This window comes from Microcaecilia unicolor, chromosome 4 (genome assembly GCF_901765095.1).
Source record: "Microcaecilia unicolor chromosome 4, aMicUni1.1, whole genome shotgun sequence".
NCBI classification, from domain to species: Eukaryota; Metazoa; Chordata; class Amphibia; order Gymnophiona; family Siphonopidae; genus Microcaecilia; species Microcaecilia unicolor.
The window spans coordinates 24,070,952-24,083,359 of NC_044034.1; the positions used below are offsets into that span (position 1 = coordinate 24,070,952).

Consider the following 12,408-nt stretch of genomic DNA (forward strand, 5'->3'; position numbering starts at 1 on the left):
GGGAGCAAGCGCTTCCTAGTCTTAGAGTGACTGGCACATCAGTAAAGCGGAGACATGCATGCTTCACTTGTAGTTTCTTGGTCGAGCTTTGTAACTTTAACATTGGGGTGCATTGGTTGAAGGGGCTCAGTTAGGTGCCTTTTTTTTTTTTGTTTCATCACAAAATAAACTGCTCTTTGAGTAATGCTATATTATTGTTTCAAGGCGAAGGTATTTACATTTTGGGATGGGGAGGGCGGAAGCGGAGAGAAAATTTTGTGTCGTCCACTTTGGGCTCAGGCCTACCCAAAATTAGCAGTCTGGCTACGTGACTGAGCTGCAGGAAGAGCCCATGGAGTGATAAGAGAGAGGAATTGGAAAAGGCCCATTAAGTTGGGGGAAGTAGGAGGAAGAGTAGCTGGGAAGGGGCCTAGAAAGGAGGGGCCTATGACTATCTTCTTTCTATAATTGCTTGATTAGATCAACCTGTTAACCTTGCTATTCTTTATTTTATTTTTTTTTTTTTTATTGCATTTGTATCCCACATTTTCCCACCTATTTGCGGGCTCATTGTGGCTTACAGTACATTGTATTGATGGAAGTACAATTTGTTACAACTCGATTATGGTTACATTGTGAGGAGTAAAGTAAAAACAAAGTCTACGTATCGCAAGGGGAATAGAACAATGGAACAGAACAATGGAATAGTGAAGAAACAACGGATACTGATAGGATTACAGAACAATAGCTAAAGAATGTTTGGTTATAACATTTTTACCTGTAGATTAAGGTTTGAGTGTGTTAGAATTTCGGGGGATGAGAGTATAAATGAGTATGTATTGATGCAGTACTAACAGTGTGCGTGGACTTCATGTGTTTTAATCCTTTCGATAGATTTTTTCGAAGAGATAAGTCTTCAATGACTTGCGGAAGTCGGTCAGCTCGTAAGTCGTCTTCAGGTTACGTGGTAGTTTATTCCAGAATTGCGTGCTCATATCAGAGAAGGTTGATGCATGTAGCACTTTGTATTTTATGCCTTTGCAATTTGGGAAGTGGAGGTTAAGGAAAGTTCGGGATGATCTTTTAGCGTTTCTGGGTGGTAAGTTGGACATGTAGGTTGAGGCTTCACCGTGAATAATTTTGTGAACTAGTGTGCATAATTTAAAAGTGATTCGTTCCTTGAGTGGGAGCCAGTGTAGCTTCTCTCGTAAGGGTTTCGCACTTTTGTATTTTGGTTTCCCGAAGATGAGTCTGGCAGCTGTGTTCTGGCTGTTTGAAGTTTCCTCAGTATTTGCTCTTTACAACCTGCGTACAGTGAGTTGCAGTAATCCAGATGGCTGAGTACGAGTGATTGCACTAGGCTGTGGAAGAATGGACTTATTCTTTTCAGTTTCCACATGCTGTAGAACATCTTTTTGGTTGTGTTGTTTGCGTGAGTTTTGAGTGTTAGGTGGCGGTCAACAGTGATGCCAAGGATTTTTAAAGTATCTGAAATAGGAAGATTTAGTTTTGGTGTGTTTACTTTGTAACACCAATTGTATTTCTGTACCCTGAAATGGCGATTACAGGTATTTGTAAGCCACATTGAGCCTGCAAACAGGTGGGAAAATGTGGGATACAAGTGCAATAAATTAAAAAAATATGGAGAATGGGAGGGAGGGAGGGAGGGAATTAGGAGCTGATAGTAGTGGGGAGGCAGAGACTCAAAAAGTGGAAATATGGGAGGGGGGTGAATAGGAAAAAGAGGACTCTGAATGGGGCTGTAGGGGTAGGAGGAAAGAGGAGGGGGATGGAACTGACGGGGGGAGGCGGACCTAGGTTTTGTCGTGGGCCCTGGAATGTCTTCAACCAGCTCTGAATCCACGCTGTTGAACCCCTGCCTAACCACTCATTGAAAATTTACCCTCAAGATCGAAGGGTACCTTGCAGCACCAGGGGTACTCTGTGACCTAAGACTCTGGGCAAGTCACTTAACCCTCCATTGCCCCATGTAAGCCGCATTGAGCCTGCCATGAGTGGGAAAGCGCGGGGTACAAATGTAACAAAAATAAAATAGATACTATTGGAGATTCTACATGGAATGTTGCTACTATTGGAGATTCTACATGGAATGTTGCTATTCCACTAGCAACATTCCATGTAGAAGGCTGTGCAGGCTTCTGTTTCTGTGAGTCTGACGTCCTGCACGTATGTGCAGGACGTCAGACTCACAGAAGCAGAAGCCTGCGCGGCTACATTGGTGATCTGCAAGGGCCGACCTCTACATGGAATGTTGCTAGTGGAATAGCAACATTCCATGTAGAATCTCCAATAGTAGCAACAGTGGAGGAGTGGCCTAGTGGTTAGGGTGGTGGACTTTGGTTCTGGGGAACTGAGGAACTGGAACTGAGTTCGATTCCCACTTCAGGCACAGGCAGCTCCTTGTGACTCTGGGCAAGTCACTTAACCCTCCATTGCCCCATGTAAGCCGCATTGAGCCTGTCATGAGTGGGAAAGCACAGGGTACAAATGTAACAAAAATAAAATAGATACTATTGGAGATTCTACATGGAATGTTGCTACTATTGGAGATTCTACATGGAATGTTGCACCTATTGGAGATTCTACATGGAATGTTGCTACTATTGGAGATTCTACATGGAATGTTGCTATTCCACTAGCAACATTCCATGTAGAAGGCTGCGCAGGCTTCTGTTTCTGTGAGTCTGACGTCCTGCACGTACGTGCAGGACGTCAGACTCACAGAAGCAGAAGCCTGCGCGGCCACATTGATGATCTGCAAGGGCCAGGCACAGGCAGCTCCTTGTGACTCTGGGCAAGTCACTTAACCCTCCATTGCATTGAGCCTGCCATGAGTGGGAAAGCGCGGGGTACAAATGTAACCAAAAAAAAAAGAAAGAGCTTTTAAAAGAAGGGGCTTTCCTTTCCTTTGTGCACTTCCCCCTCCACCTTTAACCCATAATTCTACTGGCCTCAAATTACCTCCACGTGATGATTTTTCCAGCTCTGTTGTCCAGAACTCTTTGCTGTTTAAACTTTTTTTTTTTTTTTAATTTTGCACGGTCTCCCAGAGTCCCAGCAGGCTTCAGGGCCCCACTGCATTTTCTGGAGTTCGTGGTGTTCTCTCGGCCCCTGGCAGAGTCAGGATTTTAAAAAGAAGTGTGGGATCAGTTAATGAATAGCTGTTTTAGCAAATTCAATTCTGAAAAACAAAGAAATGGGGATTTTTTTTTTGTTTGTTTGTTTTTTAGTTGTTTTTTTAATTCTGACAACTGCCTTTGCTGGAATCACAGTTAATCCTGAAGCATAGATTCATTTATTGAAATGCTTCGGGGGGGGGGGGGGGGGGGGGAGCCTGAGTGCTCCTGGACAGCCTGGTAAGGAGTAGCGCAAGATGCATGTGGAAATTTGCAATATTGGATTGAAATGAAGATCAAAGCAGCAGGAGCAAATATTCAATTTAAACATGAAAGGAAAGTAATTTGGGGCCCAGCAGGATAACAGATGCAAACAGTATATAATTGAAATTTCCCACTCTGTACAAGAAATCCAAGCAGGGTGTGAAGTGGGTACAGAGAAGCCCTCCCCTCCCAACCCCTACCACTGAGAGGATTGCTGGTGAATACCTGACACACTCCCCTTTCCTGGTTTCTCTTTTATCTGTAAGCTTTGTTGTTATCTTACCTTTGTTTGGTTTAGTAAATATCGACTGTTTTGAAAATGCATAAACCAGCCAGACCTTTAAGAACTGAAGGTGCATTTCGATTGTAGATTCTGTTCTCTATTTTTTTGATTCCAGGGGTGGGGTGGGAGGGGGTGAAGCAAGGACAGGCATGATACTGTCCACCATTATTATTTTTACATCTATAACACCCTTTTTTCTACAAAGCACTCATAAAGGTCACACAGATTTGTTAATAAATCCAAATAAACAGTAAAACAAAACAAAATTCAATGCAACAAATCAAGAACAGTTGGTAAAATGTATAAAATAGCAAAATATTTTTTTTCATTGAACATGTATAGAACTCTGTAAATCTCAAGGATAGGTAAGGAGATCTAGATGTGAAAGTGTACAGGTAAGTACAGTTAGGATATTTATTACTTAGAATACCCTGCTTGTCCTTGGAGAATATTATCATTCACGGACGACAACACCATCCGACAGATCCTGGATGGATATAGGTGTGTGTATACATGCAGAATTATGATTAATATTTTTAAAATATTTGTCTTTGATCAGAGTACTTAGGTTGTGAACAAAGACATTAGTGGGGAAAACTGTCTTGTGTTTCAGTCTGTTGGGTTGTTCAGAATGAGATGGACACATTTTTGTTCCATATTTAACAGAAAATAAGCCTGTGATTTCTGTTCCAGCCTCCTGATGAATACTACCTAATCTGGATAACGTCCGATCTCGTTTCATTCACCGTTATCATAGGAATTTTTATACTGCAGAAGTAAGTATCATTCTTTGCTTTATGAAATTGGGACATTACAGTACATTGTACACAATGACTTGTTTTATAGTTCATGATGATTTGTCGTAATCTCTTCCTTTTGAGTGCTGTTTACAGCAGTTCTGTTAGGACACCCTTCTAAAGTTTTGCCAATCCTTAACATTCAGAACTGCATGATACACAGTCTTCGGAGCCAGGATGGTATGAGGTACACTGGCCTATAGCAGATGCGGTTAAGTAAGAATATGGTTAATTTATATAGTAAGAGTTATTCTGAAAGGTTCAATGCCCACAAAGACCAGAATTGACCCTCTCTGCTTTGGGGGTTCTCATTTCAACTTACTCTGTTGGAGATGGGCTGAAGACTCTCAGCTGGTGAGCACCACTGGCCTACAACACTACTACTACTACTACTACTATTTAACATTTCTAAAGTGCTACCAGGGTTACGCAGCGCTGTACAATTCAAACATAGAAGGACAGTCCCTGCTCAAGGAGCTTACAATCTAAAAGACAGGTGTACAATCTAGAGACAAGTGTCCAGTCAAAGACAAGTGTAGAGTCCGACTAATAGGGCATACTATATTTCACGGAAGGTTAGGTGCCAAAAGCAGCATTGAAGAGGTGAGCTTTAAGCAGAGATTTGAAGATGGGTAGGGAGGGGGCTTGGCGTAGGGGTTGAGGAAGATTGTTCCAGGCATAGGGTGAGGCAAGGCAGAATGAGCGGAGCCTGGAGTTGGCAGTGGTGGAGAAGGGAACTGAAAGGAGGGATTTGTCCTGGGAGCGGAGGCTACAGGCGGGAACATAGGGGGAGATGAGGGTAGAGAGGTAGTGAGGAGCAGTAGACCGGGTGCATTTGTAGGTAAGGAGGAGAATCTTGAATTGAATGCGGTATCTGATCGGAAGCCAGTGAAGTGCTGTTAAGTAACAATATGTTATTCCAAAAGGTTTCAAGGCTCACAAAGACTAGAATTGACTCTCTGTGTTTTGAGGTTCTCACTTCAACTTACTCAGTGCTGGAGATGAGCTGAACACCCTCATCTGGTGAGCACCAACTCTCATCTAAGATTTGAAAGAGGTTACTAGAGTTGTAAATTGGATGGATGGAGAATGTTGAGCAATCGTCCAAGTAGGTGAAACCCTTGCTCTAATGCCTTTATTCTAAGTTGTATTTGTAGAAATGGTAAAATTCTAAAAGCACTAAGTGGGAGGGTAGAGTTGATGGTGAAGGCTGCCCGAGCTTCTCCAAAGGTTCTGCCATTGTGGGACTTTTGTGTTAATACTGAAGAATTACTACTGCTGCATTGGAAATGTTGCATCATGTCACATGATAGAATAGATTTATAACTTTTCATCGGCTGCTCAACAATGCTGAATATGTTTCATGTTGGTGTAGAGAGGCACCTAAACATCCTGGAATAAGCATGTATGTGTTAGCATGTGTTATGGGACTAGTCATTTTACAAATATAAATGTTGAAAAAAATGAGCTGCATGGACCCAGCAGCTTCCATGTGGAAGTGGCAAACATCACTTCTTCGCATCGCTACCAGACCAGACTAGTCCAGACCACTGGGAATGGTTGTGTCCATCAACTAGAAGATGGAGACAGAAAAAGAAAGTAGTTCTCTTGATTTGCCCCTTGAAGGGTAGTGTGCAGCCACAGAATGCTCAGTATTTTTCTGTCTCCAAGTGGATGGTGGATAGTGTGTGCAGCTCCATTGTATCGCTCCATGGTGCGACCGCACCTTGAGTATTGTGTTCAATTCTGGTCGCCGCATCTCAAGAAAGATGTAGTAGAATTGGAAAAGGTGCAGCGAAGGGCGACTAAAATGATAGCGGGGATGGGACGACTTCCCTATGAAGAAAGACTAAGGAGGCTAGGGCTATTCAGCTTGGAGAAGAGACAGCTGAGGGGAGACATGATAGAGGTATATAAAATAATGAGTGGAGTGGAACAGGTGGATGTGAAGCGTCTGTTCACGCTTTCCAAAAATACTAGGACTAGGGGGCATGCGATGAAACTACAGTGTAGTAAATTTAAAACAAATCGGAGAAAAGTTTTCTTCACCCAACGTGTAATTAAACTCTGGAATTCATTGCCGGAAAATGTGGTGAAGGCGGTTAGCTTAGCAGAGTTTAAAAAGGGGTTGGACGGTTTCCTAAAGGACAAGTCCATAAACCGCTACTAAACGGACTTGGAAAAATCCAAAGTTCCAGGAATAACATGTATAGAATGTTTGTACGTTTGGGAAGCTTGCCAGGTGCCCTTGGCCTGGATTGGCCGCTGTCGTGGACAAGATGCTGGGCTCGATGGACCCTTGGTCTTTTCCCAGTATGGCATTACTTAGTTACTTACTTACTTACTCCTTGATGCACTTAATCAGCTCCTGTCCCAGAGGGTATCTGGGTCTCAGTAATGCAAGGGGTTTATTGTTAAAATTGTTTGGATCTAAGCCTGAAGGCGTACCTGGTGCTGGGTGACATTCTGTGGGTCCGAGCCCCTTCCTCCCCAGACTCCTTATCGGAGCTGTGGATAATGGAGCTTTACAATGCCTTTCTGGGAATCAGACGTTGTTATTTCCAAGAATTGGTTCTTCAATCATTTTTCCAGTTGAGTCAGGCTTCTTGTTCTCCCATAGGGTGAGTAATACCTTTTCAGTTACTCTGCAGTGCCTCCCTTCTTGCATCTGGGGCTTTTAACGGTCATGAGAATAGCGGGAGATTCTTCGTTGGGTACAGCTTCTCTCTTCTCGGTTTCGGTGGCTAAAATTTTCCCTTCCGTTCACTGGCTATTTAGCTCTCCATTTTCTGACATTTTCACTGGCTTGCTAGTTAAAGGTGCCGCAGCGCCTTCTTATTCTTCCCACGCCCTGAATTTTGTTTGCTGGTAACGTTCTGGTGGACCACCTCTCCCAAGCGGTAACAGCTCCGTTGGGCAGTTCCACTCGTTCTGAGCCTTCCAAGTGGTGGCTGCTTCTCTTACCGCTCTCTATTCTGTGTTGGCGCTTGATTATTTCCTACAGGAAGTTGGCTAGCTAGGCCCTGTCTCTTCTTGGCTACTTGGAGCGACGGCTTAGAGCAGTCGGTTTCTAGACCCTGCTCTTTCTGTCAGAGGAGTACATATTTGTATAATTACTGTTTTATCCTCACAGCACTTAGCACTCATGTTTGAAAACAAACAAACAAAAAAAATTGCTCAGAGCATAGGAGCCAACTTTTCAAAATGATTGGGGGTGCTGAATTTTTTTTTTTCAGGTGGTGCATTCCCCCCTCCTATTGACCCCCTTCCCCCTCATCCCCCTCCCTCTCCCCTGTCCCCCCTCCCTCATCCCCCTCTGAGTTCCAGGCCCCCCTACCTCCCTCCCAGTTCCAGGCCCCCCCTCCCTTCGAGTTCCAGGCCCCCCTCCCTCCCTCATCTCTCTCCTTTCCCTCCCCCCTCCCTCCCTCCGAGTTCCAGGGTCCCCCCTCCCTCCCATCCTCCCTCCCAGTTCCACTGTTGCCCCTCCCTCCCTTCCTTTGAGTTCCAGGCCCCCTCCCTCCGAATTTTAAAAGTCATCTAGTCGGGGTTAGGGCAGCAGCAGCAGCAGTAAAAAGCATGCAGGCTCGGCTCGGTGCTTAGTTGTTTATTTTCCCTTCTCTGTCTCTCAGCTCTGGTCCCGCCCTCATTTCCTGTTTCCGCAAGGGCGGGACCAGAGCTCAGAGAGAGAGAAGGGAAAACAACTAAGCACCGAGCCGAGCCTGCATACTTTTTACTGCTGCTGCTGCTGCTACCCTAACCCCGATGAGGTAAAATAGATGACTTTTAAAATTTGGAGGGAGGGGGCCTGGAACTGGGAGGGAGGGAGGGAACAAATTTCTGGTGGGTGAATTATTGGGGGTGCTCGAGCACCCACAGCACCCACGGAGTCGGCGCCTATGGCTCAGAGGCCAAACTGTCACTTGCAGTATTCTTTTCTCACGGGTGGTGGTCTTTCTGAGGCAGGTAGGGCTGAAGAGCCGGTAGGCTATGACCTTGCATAACTCTTCTTCTCCTTGAGCTGTGAGTGTATTACAAAAAAACGAGAGAGAGAGAGAGAAACTGATGGTGCTCATTCCGTTAGTTCTCGGCTGTCTCCTGGCTTCGGTAGGTATCTCGGGAGCTTTTTTTGTGTTCTTTTATTTAACACTAGTAAACAAAGGCCCGTTTCTGAGCGCAATGAAACGGGCGCTAGCAAGGGTTTCATGGCTGCATGGCTCGTCGCGGTTTTACCTGGTTCGTGGCGTGCACCGCTGCTGTCTCCGTTGTAGCTCTGTGTGGGTGGCGGTTTTCGTGCCCCGCCCTCGACGTTATCGCGTTTTGACGCGAGGGCGGAGCAGAGCTACAGTGTGGAAATCCGGAGTTTGTGGCCTGAGCAGATCGTTGGAGGTGAGAATCTGCTCCGCCCTCAACGTCATAACGTTTGACGCGAGGGCGGGGCCCAGAGACTGTGATTGTCATGGCTTCAGAGCTTCGAACATACGAACCTTGGCTTCAGTGACGTCAGCAGACAATAGAACGTTGAGGGTGAGTTTTATATATATAGATTTCCAGAAGACATATGGCTGTTTAGCTCTTCAGGGGCTCAGGTTGCTTCGGCATGCTGCTGGCAGCCAACGGCTTGGAACACTTGCTGAGTTCTCTGTTAAGATGGTCTGACAGCAGGCATCTAATTCTGTAGCGTTCTGCTTCAGACTCACCCAGGGGCATGGATCATGTTGGCAGTTGCTGGCTGTGTTCAGCATCTTCTCCAGTGCTTTGTGGTGTGTTGCAGAATCAACTATCAGCTTCTTCATGGCTTCACCTCCGTGAAACTTCTGACCTCCTTTGGTGTCGCCACTAACCTGCTGCACAGTGGCATTTTGTCAGCTGACACAGCCTGGGACACCTTCATCAGCTCCTTGCATATGCATCTCAGAGATGCTGTGTGGCAGCACCAGTTAACTTCATGGCACGGCTTTCTTAACACAGACACAGTTTTTTTAGACTGATAGCGTTGTCCATGCTGATCAGGCTCTTGGAGCAATTGAGACTCCATTCCACATCAAAGACCCCTGAGGCAGGCGCCAGTGCGCCGAAACACGGCCCGTGTCGGGTCTATCCGTCAATTAATAAACAAGAGACTTTGATCATCTCAATCCTGAAGGCCCAGTGTTGCTTTTTTGTTTCTCGTGGCTTTCTTAACCCCAGCTTTGTGCAGATCTCTGCTTCACCATTGACATCTGTCAGCAAGGCGCAATTTCAGCTGTTCCATCTCCTGTTTCCAATGGGGAGCGGCTTTATTAGGGTCAGCCCCCTACATGGTGTGGCTTCACCAGCGCCTGCTCCCTGCAGGGCACAGCTGCTTCAATGTTAGCTCTCTGGAGGATGCGGTGTTGGCAAATTCCATATCCCAGCTTTGCATAGCTTCTGGGAAACCTGCCATCAGCATCCTGCATTTGCTGGGGACTCCACGCCCCTGTACAGTGCACCTACAGCAGCATCAGTCCTCTGGCTAACAAGGCTTCTGCAGTGTCAGCTTAATGTAGGACATGGCTTAATGACACTATTCTTATGCATGCTGCAGCTCCTACATCACCAGCCAGTCTTATGACATGACTTCGGCAAAATCAGCCTTCCCAAGCGTGGCAATTTAAAACCCTTTACGGCGTGTTTTGTTGTTCACGTTCGATTGTGGATGTGATGCCAGGACAGGATATTTTTTTTGCCACTTGAGCAGCACGCTATTGTAGGGCGTCCTTCCCCTGACGAAGCCCCATCTGACGAAACGGGTCCGTTGGGGAGGCCCCAGTTGAAAGCTGCAACAAGATAAGTGGTTTTATCTCTAATGTCGTGGAGTGTGGATGCATTATTTTTGCATTGAAAAACAATCACAAAATGTATATTATTTTTGAATATTTTGAACACTGAGGGAGGAGGTTGGTTAGGTACCTATGATTGAGCCACGGTGACGACATATAAGCAATCATATTGGTTGAGCTGTACGTCACCAGTCTGAGGTCCTTCCCTCTTTTCCATTAAATTATTCATTATCATGCAAATTGTTTGATCATACCCGCTTTTGTGTGTTGCATTTACATTTGTATCCCACATTTTCCCACCTATTTGCAGGCTCAGTGTGGCTTACATAGTACCGTAAAGGCATTCGCCAACTCCGGTATGAACAAATACAGTAATGTTGTGGTAGAATAAGGTTCGTGTGTACAGACACATTAGGGAATCGTAGACAGGAAGAGTTATTATATGTCCATTACGAGCTTTAGTTTCCTTGTGTTGCAGGGTACAGGCATTTAGGTTGGGTCAGTAGGGTATGCCTTTTTGAACAGGTTAGTTTTTAATGATTTCCGAAAGTTTAGGTGATCATAAGTTGTTTTCACGGCTTTTGGTAAGGGGTTCCATAGTTGTGTACTTATGTAGGAAAAGCTGGATGCATAGGTTGATTTGTATTTGAGGCCTTTGCAGCTTGGGTAGGGGAGATTTAGGTATGTTTGTGTTGATCCTGTTGTGTTTCTGGTTGGTAGGTCTGTGAGGTCTGTCATGTATCCCAGGGCTTCGCCGTAGATAATTTTATGAACGAGTGGCCTAGTGGTTAGGGTGGTGGACTTTGGTCCTGAGGAACTGAGTTCGATTCCCGGCACAGGCAGCTCCTTGTGACTCTGGGCAAGTCACTTAACCCTCCATTGCCCCCTGTAAGCTGCATTGAGCCTGCCATGAGTGGGAAAGCGCGGGGTACAAATGTAACAACAAATTTTGAAAGCAATCCAGTGCAGTTTTTCTTGGAGGGGTTTGGCGCTTTCGAATCGCGTTTTTCCAAATATAAGCCTGGCTGCTGTGTTTCGAGTGGTCTGAAGTTGGCCCTAAGTTGGCTCTGGATTTGCAGTTACATCTGATATCAAGTTTGAATTACAAATGAACTGTTTGAAGTGACAAAGAAATGTTGCATATCCTTGGAGCAGCATGTATTTCTTGAGGTGAGGGTGAAGTATTTCCTCCCGGTCTATCAAAGAATTCCCAGTAAAACCTGGCTTTAATACCCTACAGCCTACCAGAATAAGTCCGGCCCTGGCCTACGCCCAAGCTCGTGTAAGAAAGATTGGAGAAAAGTGGGGTTTTTGTTGCCCAGGTCAGGGGTGCCCTGACCCCAAGAGCTAGTCGGTGCCCCAGAATGCTGTGCTCGGAGGTGGTGAGACCCAGGTTACAGAAGCATGGGAATAAAAGGAGAAGGGGGTGGCTCTCTCCCAGCACCCCAGCACATCTGTTGCTACTGTTACTACTTCTAGTACTCTAGTACTATGGGGTACTGCACTTTGCGAGACTGCAGATAGCATAGAGGAGCTCCGTTCTATATTAGTTTGCAAGGCTGGCAAACTGAGTCAGGTGCTGGGCTTGAGCCTTATGAGGCTCACCCAGCTGTTTTCCTCAACAGAATTCACGTTATATACACTTTTAGTAACTATTGATTCTGTTGAAAACTGGAATCTATGTAGTCTTTGGGCCCTTTTTTTTGGTTCACCATAAAAAGATGCTGTAGTAGGTGAGTGCTTGAGACACATAGATCCCATCTTCAAAGGTTACGCAGGCCCCATTCGAAAAAGGAGGAGTCTATGTGGTCTCCAATATTCATATGTACAACAATCTGTTAATGCAATAAGTCATCACACGCTATTACGACTCCAGCGTATACTCTTCTTTAGTATATGACATTCAGGCACAGGAGAAGACCCTCTTCCAGAAATAAATGGGCAGTGCAATTTCAACCCAAGTGGAAGCCTCTCTTTTTTTTATATCCTCCGCATACCCTTCTGTCAGCCCAACCTGCTTCTATGTCCTGGTAGCTCTCATTGCTGCTGGTAGCCTCTCTTAAGTTTTATGTGGAGGGGCAATTTTGATACAATGTCTAAATCTGAAAATCGATTCATGAACATGACCATTTTCGAAGCTGAAAAATGTC

General features: G+C 45.3%; 1 protein-coding gene across 5 annotated transcripts in view; it reads left to right on the top strand.

The window, feature by feature from the left end:
* The window catches only part of GDPD5 (glycerophosphodiester phosphodiesterase domain containing 5), a 441,045-nt gene that overhangs the window by 405,507 nt on the left and 23,130 nt on the right, over positions 1 to 12,408 (top strand). For all 5 annotated transcript variants that reach the window (XM_030200038.1, XM_030200040.1, XM_030200039.1 and 2 more), the window contains one exon: positions 4,357 to 4,439. In XM_030200038.1, coding sequence (XP_030055898.1) covers positions 4,357 to 4,439 — 83 coding nt within the window. The remainder of the gene's footprint in view (positions 1 to 4,356; positions 4,440 to 12,408) is intronic.